Source organism: Triticum urartu, chromosome 6A (genome assembly GCF_056163025.1).
Source record: "Triticum urartu cultivar PI428250 chromosome 6A, HENAU_Tu73, whole genome shotgun sequence".
Taxonomy (NCBI): Eukaryota; Viridiplantae; Streptophyta; class Magnoliopsida; order Poales; family Poaceae; genus Triticum; species Triticum urartu.
The window spans coordinates 332,618,168-332,631,000 of NC_141878.1; the positions used below are offsets into that span (position 1 = coordinate 332,618,168).

Here is a 12,833-nt window from a genome sequence, read left to right on the forward strand (position 1 = left end):
TGTTGTTTCTCCATTCCGACCCAGCCATGTACACAAGCCCTGGCCGTACGTATGCGTGAGTAGGCGTTTAAGACCCTCCCGTAGGTACGTACATGGCCGTATTTTCTTTCTTGCACACTGGCCACTGTCCGTACGTGTACATGCTACGTGCGCACCTCTACTACGACACGTGCGCGCCTCTACATCGACCAGTATGTATGTACACGTTCGTGACCAGAATGACAACGCTACGTACACTTCGATGAGGTGGGTCCCGATTGTCAGGCACTTCCTTGCGTGCGAAGATGTAGCTGGTGGGTCCCAGAAGTCAGGGGGGCGAATCGTTTTTTTGCCCGGATGCAATTCCTCGCGTGCGAAGATGTAGCTAGTGGGTCCCAGCAGTCAGGGGAAACGTTTTTTTCACAAAATACGGTGGCCCGTCCGGCTGTCAGGTGGAGGAATAATTATTTTGCGCGTAATAAGGAGGCACTTCCTTGCTGCGGCTGTGGACCCAGCTGTCAGCCTGTCCACGTATAGTCCATGTCCGACGGAAGCCGTTCCTTGACCACGTTGACCACACCGCGCCAAGAGTACTTGGGTGGTGGACGACGGCGAGGCCTAGGAAGGGGATGACGCGGAGCCAGGGAAGACGCGACAGTGGATGCCCACGCGTAGAGGAGTATGAGGGTTCACTGGTTCGCTACGATGTGAGGCTCCCATCGCCGCAGAATAATAGGGGGTTTGTGTGAGTAGAGGGATGGCCTAGCAAGTGGTGGGAGTAGTAGGGGGTGGTGAGGCCTCCGCCGCATCGCAGCCGACCACAGGAGGCAGGAGCACGAGGCACGACCGGCGCTGGTTTGGGCGGCTGGAGCAAGAAGACCAGAGGTTGAAGAAGCACTACGACCGTTGGATGGACATCGTACGGTCACTGGAGCTAGAATCGTGTATATTGACTAATTTGACAAAGCCCTCCATCCCCGTCAACTTAGTAGGCCCACAAGTCAGCCTGCCACTATACTGGGTCCCAGCTAGTAGGGGGAGTATTCATTTTTTTTTACGTAATAAGGAAGCACTTCCTTGCGTGCGAAGATATAACTGGTGGGTCCAAGCTATCAGCGGCAGTAACGTTTTTTTCGCGAAATACAGAGGCCCTTTCGGTGGGTCCCAGATGTCAGGTGGAGGAATCATTATTTTGCGCATAATAAGGGGGCATTTCCTTGCATGCGGCCGTGGACCCAGCTGTCAGCCTCTCCACGTAAAGTCCACTTCAGATGCATGTCGGTCATTGACCAGGCCGTGCTGAGAGCACCAGGGCAGTGGACGATGGCGAGGCCTATGAAGGGAATGACACGGAGGTAGGGAAGACTCGGCTGTTGTTTCCCACGTGGAGGGGAGTACAACTGTATGAGGGTTTGCTGGTTCGTCTACCGTCGTCGGAGAATAATGGCAGGTGCGGGTGAGTAGAGGGATGGCTAGGCCAGCTATGGGAGTACGGTGGGGCAGTGAGGCCTGCGCGGCAGCACAGCCGACTGCGGGGAGGAGCGAGCAGGCAGTCCCACCGGCGCTTGTTTGAGCGGATGGAGTATGAAGAGCAGAGATTGAAGAAGCCCGACGGCCGTTGGATGGAAATCCAACAGTCACTGCTTGTGCGTCAACCTTTTTTTAGGAAAGTCTCAAATCTGTGGAGAACATCATACAACCCATCTGCCATTATTTCCAATAATTTACAACCCATTTTCTAATTCATAAGGTTTTTTTGGAGCCCATATTCTTTTTGTCAGCATTACAACCCATATTGTGGTCACAGTTAAAAAATTGTACGAAATTTTGCATATTTCGGTGCGGTCCAAACTGTTTTTAATCCCGAAATTTCGAGTCACATTCAAACAGATTTTAAAAATAAATGTATATCAATATAAAATCCAACAAATTGCCCACGCATAAAAATCAATGCAATTTAAAATCTCGAAATGAAAAAAAGAAATTTGAAACTAATTGCCGGTTTGATGTGTTTTAAAAATGTACAACCCATTTCTCATTACTGATAGGCCATTTTCTCGGCCAGCCGAATGAAGCTCTCCTCGTCTTGAAAGATTTGCAGCCCAACAGGCCTGACAAAGTGACTTACTTGGCAAATCACAAAAAAACTGGACCGTGGCCGTGGACCCAGCTGCGGCCGTGGACCCAGCTGTCAGCCTCTCCACGTACAGTACTCTTCCGATGGAAGTCAGTTGTTGACCAATTTGACCACGCCGCGCCGAGAGCACCAAGGTGGTGGACGACGACGAGGCCTAGGTAGGGGACGACACGGAGCCGGGGAAGACGCGGTAGTGGATGCCCATGCGGAGAGGAGTACAAGGGTTCACTGGTTCGGCTGCGGCGTGAGGCTGCCATTGCCGCAAAATAACAGGGGGTGTGGGTGAGTAGAGTGATGCCCTGGCCAGCGATGGGAGTAGTAGGGGGCGGTGAGGCCTCCGCGGCATCACAGCCGGCCACAGGAGGCAGGAGCATGCGGCACGACCAGCGCTGCTTTGGGCGGCTGGAGCAAGAAGACCAGAGGTTGAAGAAGCACTATGGCCGTTAGATGGACATCGTACGGTCACTGGAGATTGAATCGTGCATGTTGACTAAGTTGACAAAGCCCCCCGTCCCCGTCAACTTAGTAGGCCCACAAGTCAGCCACCCACTATGGTGGGTCCCAGCTAGCAGGGGGTATTCTTATTTTTTGTGCGTAATAAGGAGGCACATCCTTGCGTGCGAAGATATAGCTGGTGGGTCCGACCTGTCAGCGGGGGGAACGTTTTTTTCATGAAATACAGAAGCCTTCCCACATACAATCCATGTACATCAGCGGGAGGAACTTTCCTTGCGTGCGACCATGGACCTCGTGGGTCCCAGCCGTCAGGCTCTCCATGTATAGTCTTCTTCCGATGACTCCCGTATGTTGACCACGCCGTGCCAAGCGCACCGAGGCGGTGGACGACGGCGAGGCCCTAGACTGGAATGACCCGGAGATGGGGAAGACGCGGCAGTGGAGTCGCAGACGGAGAGGAGTGGGAAACTTGACTGGTTCGGGTGCAGGGTCAGCCTACACTCGGCAGAAAATAACAGGAGGTGCAGAGTGGAGGGATGGCCTGGCCGTTGGCGGGGTAGCGTTTCGCTGAGGAGCGCAGAACAACACCGCTGGACGCCGGAGGCTGGAGCAGGCGGTCCCGTTAGCGCTGGGGGAAGAAAATGAGAGATTGAAGAAGAATGACGGCCGTTGGATGTAAATCCAACGCCTTCTTAGGCTTCGACCTACTGGCCCACATGTCAGCCAGTCCATTTCTTTTTTAGTCCATTTGGTGGGCTGGGTGAAACAATGATGTATCATCTATGCAGCCCGTTTATATATATGGTAGAATTTAAAGCCCATTTGCCTTTTTCTCGATATCCGCGGACTTGCTGGGCTGGGTGAAAATATCATGTTGGGCTAGACAGAGAAATGTTATAAAAACATAAACACATGATTGCACGCCTATTACTGCATTGGTCAGTAAAATCTTTGCAAGCTTATGTACGCAATCACTAGGAGTTAATGCCAAGTTATGTATAAACAATTATTATTATTATTATTATTTTATAAGAACTTTCAACTTACGAAATAAAATATCATTTAAATTTGATGAGTTAATAGTACGTGGGGTATTATTATTTTTTAGGCTAGACGTGGAATAGTTGAGTTGGTTCTAGGGAAATATACTGGGAGAAAACTCAGTTTACATCAAAAAAGAAAGTGGGAGAAAATTCAGATATAGGATTAATGAAAACGAAAAATAAAGGAAGTGGGAAGGTCTATAAAATGGTTGGATGAACGATAGGTTTAACAGAAACTTATGTTGTTTCTAATATAAATATAGGTTCAGCTTTGCATTCTTATAGAAAACAGGTTCAGTTTTCCATTCTTATGTAAAAATAGAACTGAGCTGTGCGTCGTATTGAAAAAACAAACATAACTTGGTCTAATGATGTTATAGACAAGCTAGGTTGGGAGGCCCAAAGGCCGCTTGATACTTGCTGGATCCAAAAAATGTTGAAACATATCGTCGGCTTCCCATGTTAAACAACCAAACCTAGGCCATGGACCTGGTGGGCCCGGGACTGTCCGCCTCTTGACAAACAGTTGTCTCCCGATTCCTCTTGTTTTGCTGACCTTGTTGGGAATGACAGATGGTGGCCCCGCGGCTAGATCACCAAGGCAGAGGATGACATCGAGACCTCGGACCGAACGAACCGGAGCGAGGGAAGACGCAGGCGGAGGGGACTATGAGGGTTGACTTGTTCGGGTGCAGGGTGGGCCGGTGGAGATGCCGCCGCCGGACAATGTGTGGTAGTAGAGGGATGGCCTAGCCAACGCCATAGGCTATGATGGCCAGCCGCTGTATAGGAAGTGGATGAAAGATTGAACAAAATAAGGAAATACAAATGGATAGGTGGTTGGTCCAATATATCTGTGTACGAGACCTGCTGGGTCCACCTGAGGAGGGGAATATGTTGGGAGGAAGGAGATTCAAAGCACGGCAACCGAGTGAACTAGTTGTTTTAACAGACAAGTGAACTTGTTAGATACATAAGCAAATAGCCACTAAAAAAGCAAACATGTTAATGGGTTCTTAAAAGAATTATTTCAGACAAAATAGATAATTATGACACATAGGCTAATGCATGAAACACTCAGATGATAAAGGTGCTTATAAAAAGATAAAGTACAACATCTATACCTTCCTGGTACGCTTGATCATGATGATGTGGCTGTCCGTGTACTCGTCGGTTACGGGAAGCAGACACGCCCTCATGTTTAAGATATGCCTGTACATGTCGTAGCATGCGTATGCGTCCTTGGCCACGTAGGTTATGTAGGCTAGATTCAGAGGTACCTCCCACATGTTCAGGTCCTTGGTTTCGTTGTCTTCTTTCATGTTGGCGTATCAGGGGTCGATGATGGAGTCCTTCTCCCGCCCATTGCTGATGATCTTGTATTGCTTCTGGATGTCGACAAGCTTGTTGCACCAGATGCCCGAATCGTCGCGTTCTTCCTTCTCTCCACCGTAGCAAAGGTGCAGTCGGCACTGCCGATGAAACGAGCGAATGCTCCAGAACCTCTGATGGCCCTACAGAAGTGGTAGATGATACCCTCGTCCCGCACACATACCTGGGCGACGGTGATCTGCTGGTACCTGTCAGGAGAAGAGTGGATTGGCACAAGGTCTAGTCCTGCAACCTTATGCTTTCTCGTCCTATAGGTACTACTTAAATTTAATTAGTTTTAATAGAAATTTATACTTAAAATAAGCAATGCATTGGCTCATTCTATCAGTGCCACAAGATCAACATGCACAACAATTATTCTCAGGACGCACACGATCAGCACATTTGTCGACCTTTCACAAAGATAATACTACCAAGTTTGAACTGTTTGTTATGGTTGTTGTCCTCTGCATCATCGGCCGTATTTCCCAGCTTGCAAGATTCGGAACCAACAAATAAGATCCAAATAATAAGTGCAACAAAGATGCCTACACATCTCATTGATTCCCAGCTTGCAAGATTCAGAACCAACAAATAAGATCCAAATAGTAAGTACAACAAAGATGCCTACACATCTCATTGATTCCCAGCTTGCAAGATTCAGAACCAACAAATAAGATTCAAATAATATGTAAAACAAAGATGCCTACACATCTCATTGATTCCCAGCTTGTAAGATTCAGAACCAACCCATTAGAGCCTTTTGATAAAGTGAATATCGAGATTAAATCCATCTTGGCTAGCCATGTCATACAATCAAAGAACTTGGTGAATGCTCTTGACCATCACAACATCTATAGTTGAGTATTCTTGTTTGCACAGCACAAATAAGAAGAGCATGATTTCACTTAATAGTGGCCTCCTTGAACTCAACCTGCAGCTCCACTCGGATGAGGCCTGCCTGGAGTTCCATGATTCAATTCATGCGCCTTTTTCTGCAGTTCACCCGAAATGAAGCAAAGATTGCATCATTGAGCTAGCAAGAAGTACTTGCCCTCATGAGTTGGCAAGTTCTTCTTTAGTAGTTGCACTAAAATTGAGGAACATTAAGGTTGGCTGTCCGGCTCATGTAAGGTGCAACTATAATTTTCTTATCCTTTTGTGCAGTTCCACTAAAATAAAGTGCCATTGTGGTGACAGTGACGGCTCATCTTGCAAAGGCTAATAAAATGTTGCACGAGATTACCAGCAGAACTTGAGGGAGATTTTGGAAACTCCAATCACTATTTTGTGCAGTTCCACCAAAATTGAGAGATGTTGCCCATGTGACATTTTAGTTGAACTGCACAAGACACTCATTCCAAAAAAAAGTTTTTTGTGCAGTTCACCAAAAGGTCACAATAGCAACAAGGTGAAATGGATATCCCTATCTGCACAAAAAGATAGAAAGTAAACAGTTGCTGGTCAATAAGAATATATGAGACATATATGAAATGAAAAGAAGCATCTTAATTATGTTCATGGCAATCACGCAAGGACAATAGAAATTTTAAAACGTCAGCAATGCTTCATGTTACCAGAAGAATTACGATCAACAATGAGATTCCTCAAATATGGGATTACTTTAATGGTGGCATTGCTTGTTTACCAGATAAAATAAATCAACAGCAGCTAAAGAGTTAGTTTAAGGGCATGGGACCGTGGGGACACCAGGACACTCAGCAGCGTAAAGGAGCAACTTACTTATCATACTGGGGACAATAGCAGGAGTGCCATTTGTAACACAGTTTAATTGCATCTTATCACTAGAGGCATTAGATTAACAATAACACTGGTTAGACATGTCCCTAAGGTAACAGTGTGATCGCTTCATTTTACATGCGCCCTTACATTAACAACAACAAAAGGTTGGTATAAGGACATGCGACAGTGGATGCATCAATACAATGTACCTACAAGTAGGCACAAAGTGGTAATGCCGAGTTTGTTCATGCTATGTGAGGGCAGCAAATCTAATCCTGGGGACCTATTACTATGTGAGGGCAGCAAACCTAATTCTGGAGACCTTGTACTATGTGAGGGCAACAAATCTAATCCTGGAGACTTTTTACTATGTGAGGGCAACAAATCTAATCCTGGAGACCTTTTACTATGTGAGGGCAGCAAATCTAATCCTGAGACCTTTTACTATGTGAGGGCAGCAATTCTAATCCTGGAGACCTTTTACTATGGGAGGGCAACAAATCTAATCCTGGACATGTTCTGTTGACTTGTCCACCAGCCACCACTTTCTATCCTTTTTTCAACCAATAATAGATCTGTCCCTTATCCACTTTGTACTGCGTTTTCCCATTATTTCCCTTTTCAACCAAGAGACCGGTTGGGTATCCGGTCTCTATTACTTTCACCATATTATTTCCTCTTTGAATCAAGTCCTAGATTCATGCTACAACTTTCCCCCCTTTCTTCGTTGTTTGAACAAAGCCCTGGATTCGAATGCATGAATTAGTTTTACCTCTAATAATACTAAAACGTTAGGTGGCTTTGGAAGAGATGATGGGAGTAGAAAAAGATGCACATGCAGACACGTGGGGAGCTGGGGCAGTAGAGCAAGGCCGCTTTCTAATAACTTATACCTGAGGGTCGTCGGGATGTCGGCGGCGGCAGGTCGGATCTGCGGATAATACGGCAGGGAGGAAGAAGGGTCAGAGGACCTCCCGAGCCGGCGCTATGTCAGAGAGAATGACACAGGCAGAGGATCGGGCCCCTCCGGCAGCTGTGGGTTTCCTCCCTCGCCGGTGATGACCGCGTGAATGATGCACCTAGTCCTTTACACACACCAGGCAAAGGGATCCGGCCGGATCGGTGACCAGCGGTGAGCAGAGAGAAAATGTCGCAACCGCTATCTTGTTTATATCTAGAGAGGATGAGAGAATGAAGAGAGCAACCCTAGTAAAGCAAGTGCTCAGGCCCCTGCGTACATATATAGTGGAGTGATTATCTTTTTCTCTCCACAACAAGCGTTTCAATTTGTGTATGTGGCATTAAAGAAAAGAAACTCTCTATTTAAGGTGACTACATGTACGGCTCCTACTTACTACTACTAGTAGTAGTATTGTTCACTTATGCTCCACGGCCATCCATTCATTGAACAACCCCACAGGTGAATAAACGTACAATACTACTCCCTTCGTTCCTAAATATAAGTCTTTGTAGAGATTCTACTATGGACCACATACAGATGTATATAGATGCATTTTAGAGTCTAGATTCACTCATTTTGCTCCGTATGTAGTCCATAGTGAAATATCTACAAAGACTTATCTTTAGGAACGGAGGGAGTAGTATATATATAGAACGAACAAGCTCGAACTATTTTCGCGCAGTTAAAAGTTGAGGGCGGGGCTTTTCCCGGGCAGTACGCAGGGCAGTTTTCGCATAGGCAGTTTGATAGAGAGGCGAGGATGGTGAGGGAGTAGCTGATTCAACTTACTTACTACTGGATAGGTCGGGTTGTGTGATTTGACGGCGGGTTACTGTTTGGATCCATGTGTTAGAGTTAGTTTGGGTTTGTTTGAACTCAACTAACCCAAAAATGTCCAAACAGGAGGGTTAGTTTGAGTTACTATTTGGATCCATGTGGTAGAGTTAGTTTGGGTTTGTTTGCACTCAACTAACCCAAAAAAAATCTAACCCACCCAAGAGGTGCTTATTTGGATTAGTTCTTCTCGGGACACTAAAAAGCACATTTTTCTCTCACTCACCCCGCAGCAGATGCCTCCCCACTTCCTCGAAGCTTCTCGTCCTCTCCCTCCCTCCCTCTCGCACTGCCCATGAAGGCACCTCGCCGTATCCGCGCTCCATCTAACCCTGTCATCCGAACACCTCTTTGGCTAGAGTTACTTCAGGGTTAGTTCAGGATTAGAATCTAACTCTAACCTTTAACTGAGTTGGAGTATCCAAACAGGGCCAGGCGGTACGACCGGGGTGATGCCCCCCTTCCGTTCCGCACTCTAATCTGGTGCATGACACATATTACGTCGATCCGGATGCTTCTGGCTGTCCCACATGTCGGTGAAGTAGTACGTAGTAGTCAGAAGAAGCAAAGAATCATGCGGTATAAGTCTTTCTAGAGATTCCAACAAGTGACTAGACTACACCGCGTGCAGTATCTCAAATCCTAAATCTCCCTTCCAATTTATAGGGCTCAAATCTCAAATCTCATCAACCAAGACATTTTGCGATTGGAGGAATGTATCTCGTACTTTACAAAACTACCCTAATTAAACTCATGCATTAATTACGTAGTTCTCTTGTTTTCCTCTCCGCCTTGGTCGTGGTGCACAATATTGACCACTCCTATATTAGTAGCCGCTCTATCTACGTGCGGGACATCAAAGCATCCAGGCCCGCATGCCATCCACCAAATCACAGCGAGGTGCTACAGTCGAAACTCAACGGTCACCCCGGTGTGGCCGTCATGACCAGTCATATCACAAAACCCACACCTTTACTAGCAGTGGTAAAGTGGCCTCGAAGTTGGACTGGACAAAGCAACCATCATTTCATTGGAATGCTCGTTGGAGGCCTTTGTCCCCTTTCTTGAAGTAAACCTCACTCCAGGCTACTCACCTCTGCCATTTTTCTTCTGTACCGACGAAGGAAAGTTGGGTGAGTCAATGATGCTGCTATATTTTCATTCCAAGACTCTTCTTTTTGTGAAGCACCGACCGATTCTCACATCCTATTCTTTTCTCGTTTTCATTGTGATTGTGGTTTCCTTTTGATTGTTTTTTGTTTGACTGTTCATTGATGGATCCTGGAGCACTAGGCAAAGAGTTGCCGGTGGACAACGCACTGGAGACAGCGATCTCCAAGAAGCAAGCACCGACCAACGAGTTGACCATGTTGGCGGGCCAACCCATGGAGACGAAGAACTCCAAGAAACAAGCACTGGCCAAAGAGTTGATGATGTTGGCGGACGAACTCCTCAAAGAAAGTTGGAAGAATAACAAGGGCCCCACCGTGCCTACCCCAGAAACTCTAATGGCCACCTATGCGAGGCTCAAGGCCGAGTTTGAGGAGATAGTCGCCGTTGAGAAGCAGTATTCCGCTGGCAAGGTGATGGCCCCCATCGAGGACGAGGAGATGGCCTCCGGAGGGATGGGATCCCCCGGTGAGTTGCACAAGGTAAAAAATAATGGCTTATTACCGAAAGTTCTGGTTTTTGATTATTTGCAATGTGCTTGCTAATATGTTAGGGTTTTGCAGGTGCCGATGGACGTCCTTGATGATTCCGATTTCACGGCCCATCCTGTGGATAACGCCAGAGAGATCGTTTTCGATGTCGCGGTCCGTCATGTTAGCATCGCCTCGGAGATCGATTCCGATGCCGCTGTCCATCCTGTGGATATCACCCCAGAGACCGATTCCGATGTCACGGTCAGTCCTGTGGACATCGCCCCAGAGATCGATTCCCATGCCGCTGTCCGTGCTGTGGTCATTGCTCGAGAGATCGATGACAAGAAATAGTTGGTCGCGTTAATCCTTCAGGGTAGTTTGCATTGCCCTGTGTTATCAAACCATCTTAGGGCTAGTGCACTGTCTTGTGTGGGCGGTACTTGCTACATTTGTTTGATAGTGAATCATGCGAACCCTCTTCGAGTTATGGAAACAGATGTATCCTCACTAGCTTTTGATGTAATATATGGCATGCTTAGATGTAAGTTTGAACTGTGTATCATATCACCAGGGCTTATTTGATGATTCTTGGTGTTAGTAGGCTAGCTACTGTGCAAGCTATAGTACTTGCAAAACACTCACCAAAGAGAAATGTTGGGGCTGATGAGCTCGTGGTACCCTTATACTGATCCGTCGTCGATTGGCCAATAGCCCAAGCTCCTTAAATTGTAGGCTTAGCGATCGATCAGACAATAGTCGACACGGATACATTCAGGCCTCATTTGGTTCATAGGGTAGGACAATCATAGCAAAAGTACAGAGACGTACAACACAAAATCATAGCAGTACAGAGACGTCCCTCCGTTCCAAAATAGAAGAGCCAACTTTGTACTACTAACTTTGAAACGGAGGAAGTACAAATCCTAGGCAGGCTAGTTTGTCCTAGTGGGTTTTAGTGATATGACATGGTACAGTGCCGTCCGGTTTTCACGTGTGGTAGCAGTACTGCGGGTAGAGTAAGTTTTCACGAAGAAGCGGAATTCAACGAAGTCATGATGGTTCCTTCGTCCGACTAACTTTGTGCATGGTAGGTGGACCAGTATAATTTTGTGCATGGCAGGTGGACCAGGATGGTCGACGTCCCACATGTCGGCGAATGAAAGTATTCTTTCTGATATAGTGGACGAGCAAAAAGTATTCATTGTTTATTTTTGATGAAACCTATTGTCTCCACTGTTATGACGGAGGAGTGTGAAACACGACAGCCCAGTGAACTTGGCATGTGCACCACTCCCTCCTTCCTCATGTAATAATACTACCATAGTGTTGACTATAAGGTTACAACCTTTTCTCACACTCTCTCTATCTATTTCCTCTCAAATGTTTTTTACCTTTCTTTTTTTAGACACAATTGTTTTTTATGCCTCTTTTTTTAGAATTAGTTTTTTTATATCTAGGAGCATGTGTAGAGACGGGCTCCTGCAGATCCCACTCCTTGACTTTGTCAATGCCTCTCTCTCCTCCACATAAGCGGGCTTGTCGAGAAGACAAGAGATGATCTCTTAGCACAATATGTTTCACCATGTTTTTAGGAGTAACTAGTTATTGAAGATAAGGCTAAGAGATGATCCATTGTAAACATGTTTTTTTGTCATCTCCAAATTGCATGCAAGACTTATGATAAGACTATCTTATCAACCATTGTACATGCCCTTTATAGGCCAGAATTTTACTAGTACTACTTGCTATGAATGCGGGCAGCTGGCCTCTGAGGGGGGAGCACGCACGGGGAGGTGGTGGGGTGGGGAGGGGTTCTGGTGGGCCAGGGCAGTAAGAAGCGAGATTGGAAGCGGTGTGGGCTCCCGCATGGCCCACCTCACATTATCACCACATATTTCTTGGAGTCCGTGCACGGCGGGGGTCGATCTCCTCTCCCTCCCCCATCTCTCTCGTCTCAGCCGACGCCCGCCGAGCGATTAGATTTCGGCTATCGACGGTTTATTCAATTACAGTCCCACATATCAGTGAAAATGCAACACAACGCGTGTCCGCTCTGGTGAGTGGTGTGCGAGCTGGACTGTCGGGGGTGTGACGTGAACGCGACGCATGCGAGTTGTCAGTGTGTCTCCTTTTCCTTTTAAACTTGCAAAGCGTAACATTTTCGTGCGATCGATTGATAGAAATCCAGAACAAAATGAAAAGGGCGGTGCTTTCCCGCGTGTTAGGCGGGCTAGTTTGAGTGATATGACGTGCTATAGTGCCGTCCACTTGCTCCATTTTTATGTAAGCAAGAGTCTTACATGGGAGGAGTGCGAAACACGGCGGATCTGATTTTCATCGAGGGATAACTGTTCCCTGCGAAATAATGGACCACTGTTAGCGATTATAGCATGATAGTTAGGGCATCTCCAGTGCTGGCCCTCAAATTTACACCGGCATCTGTCCGAGGACACTGATGGATGCCATCCAATGTCGCCCTCATACCTTTCGACAACTATATGAACTAACCGGACGAATTTCGTGCAAACAAAAAAAATTTCAAATTGACCGGATGAAATTCATTAGATTTCAAGAACTTTTCCTACAAACTGGACGAAATTCACTACATATTTCACACAAACCGTACTAAAACCTATTGTAAACCTAATCTAAAGGATCACCGGGCC

The 12,833-nt window shown here is 46.6% G+C and overlaps 1 protein-coding gene across 1 annotated transcript; it reads left to right on the plus strand.

Annotated features, from left to right (window-relative positions):
* The first annotated feature begins 10,110 nt into the window (after window positions 1-10,110).
* On the plus strand, window positions 10,111-10,518 carry LOC147965162 (uncharacterized). The gene is made up of 2 exons (XM_087528112.1): window positions 10,111-10,176; window positions 10,258-10,518. The coding sequence occupies exons 1-2, from the start codon at window positions 10,111-10,113 to the stop codon at window positions 10,516-10,518; spliced, it is 327 nt and encodes a 108-aa protein (XP_087384238.1).
* Window positions 10,519-12,833: the final 2,315 nt, after the last annotated feature.

Coding starts and splice junctions, on each gene's coding strand:
- LOC147965162 (XM_087528112.1), top strand. CDS start 10,111: ATGGCCCCCATCGAGGACGAGGAGATGGCCTCCGGAGGGATGGGATCC. Junction 10,177..10,257: donor CCCCCGGTGAGTTGCACAAG/GTAAAAAATAAT, acceptor AGGGTTTTGCAG/GTGCCGATGGACGTCCTTGA.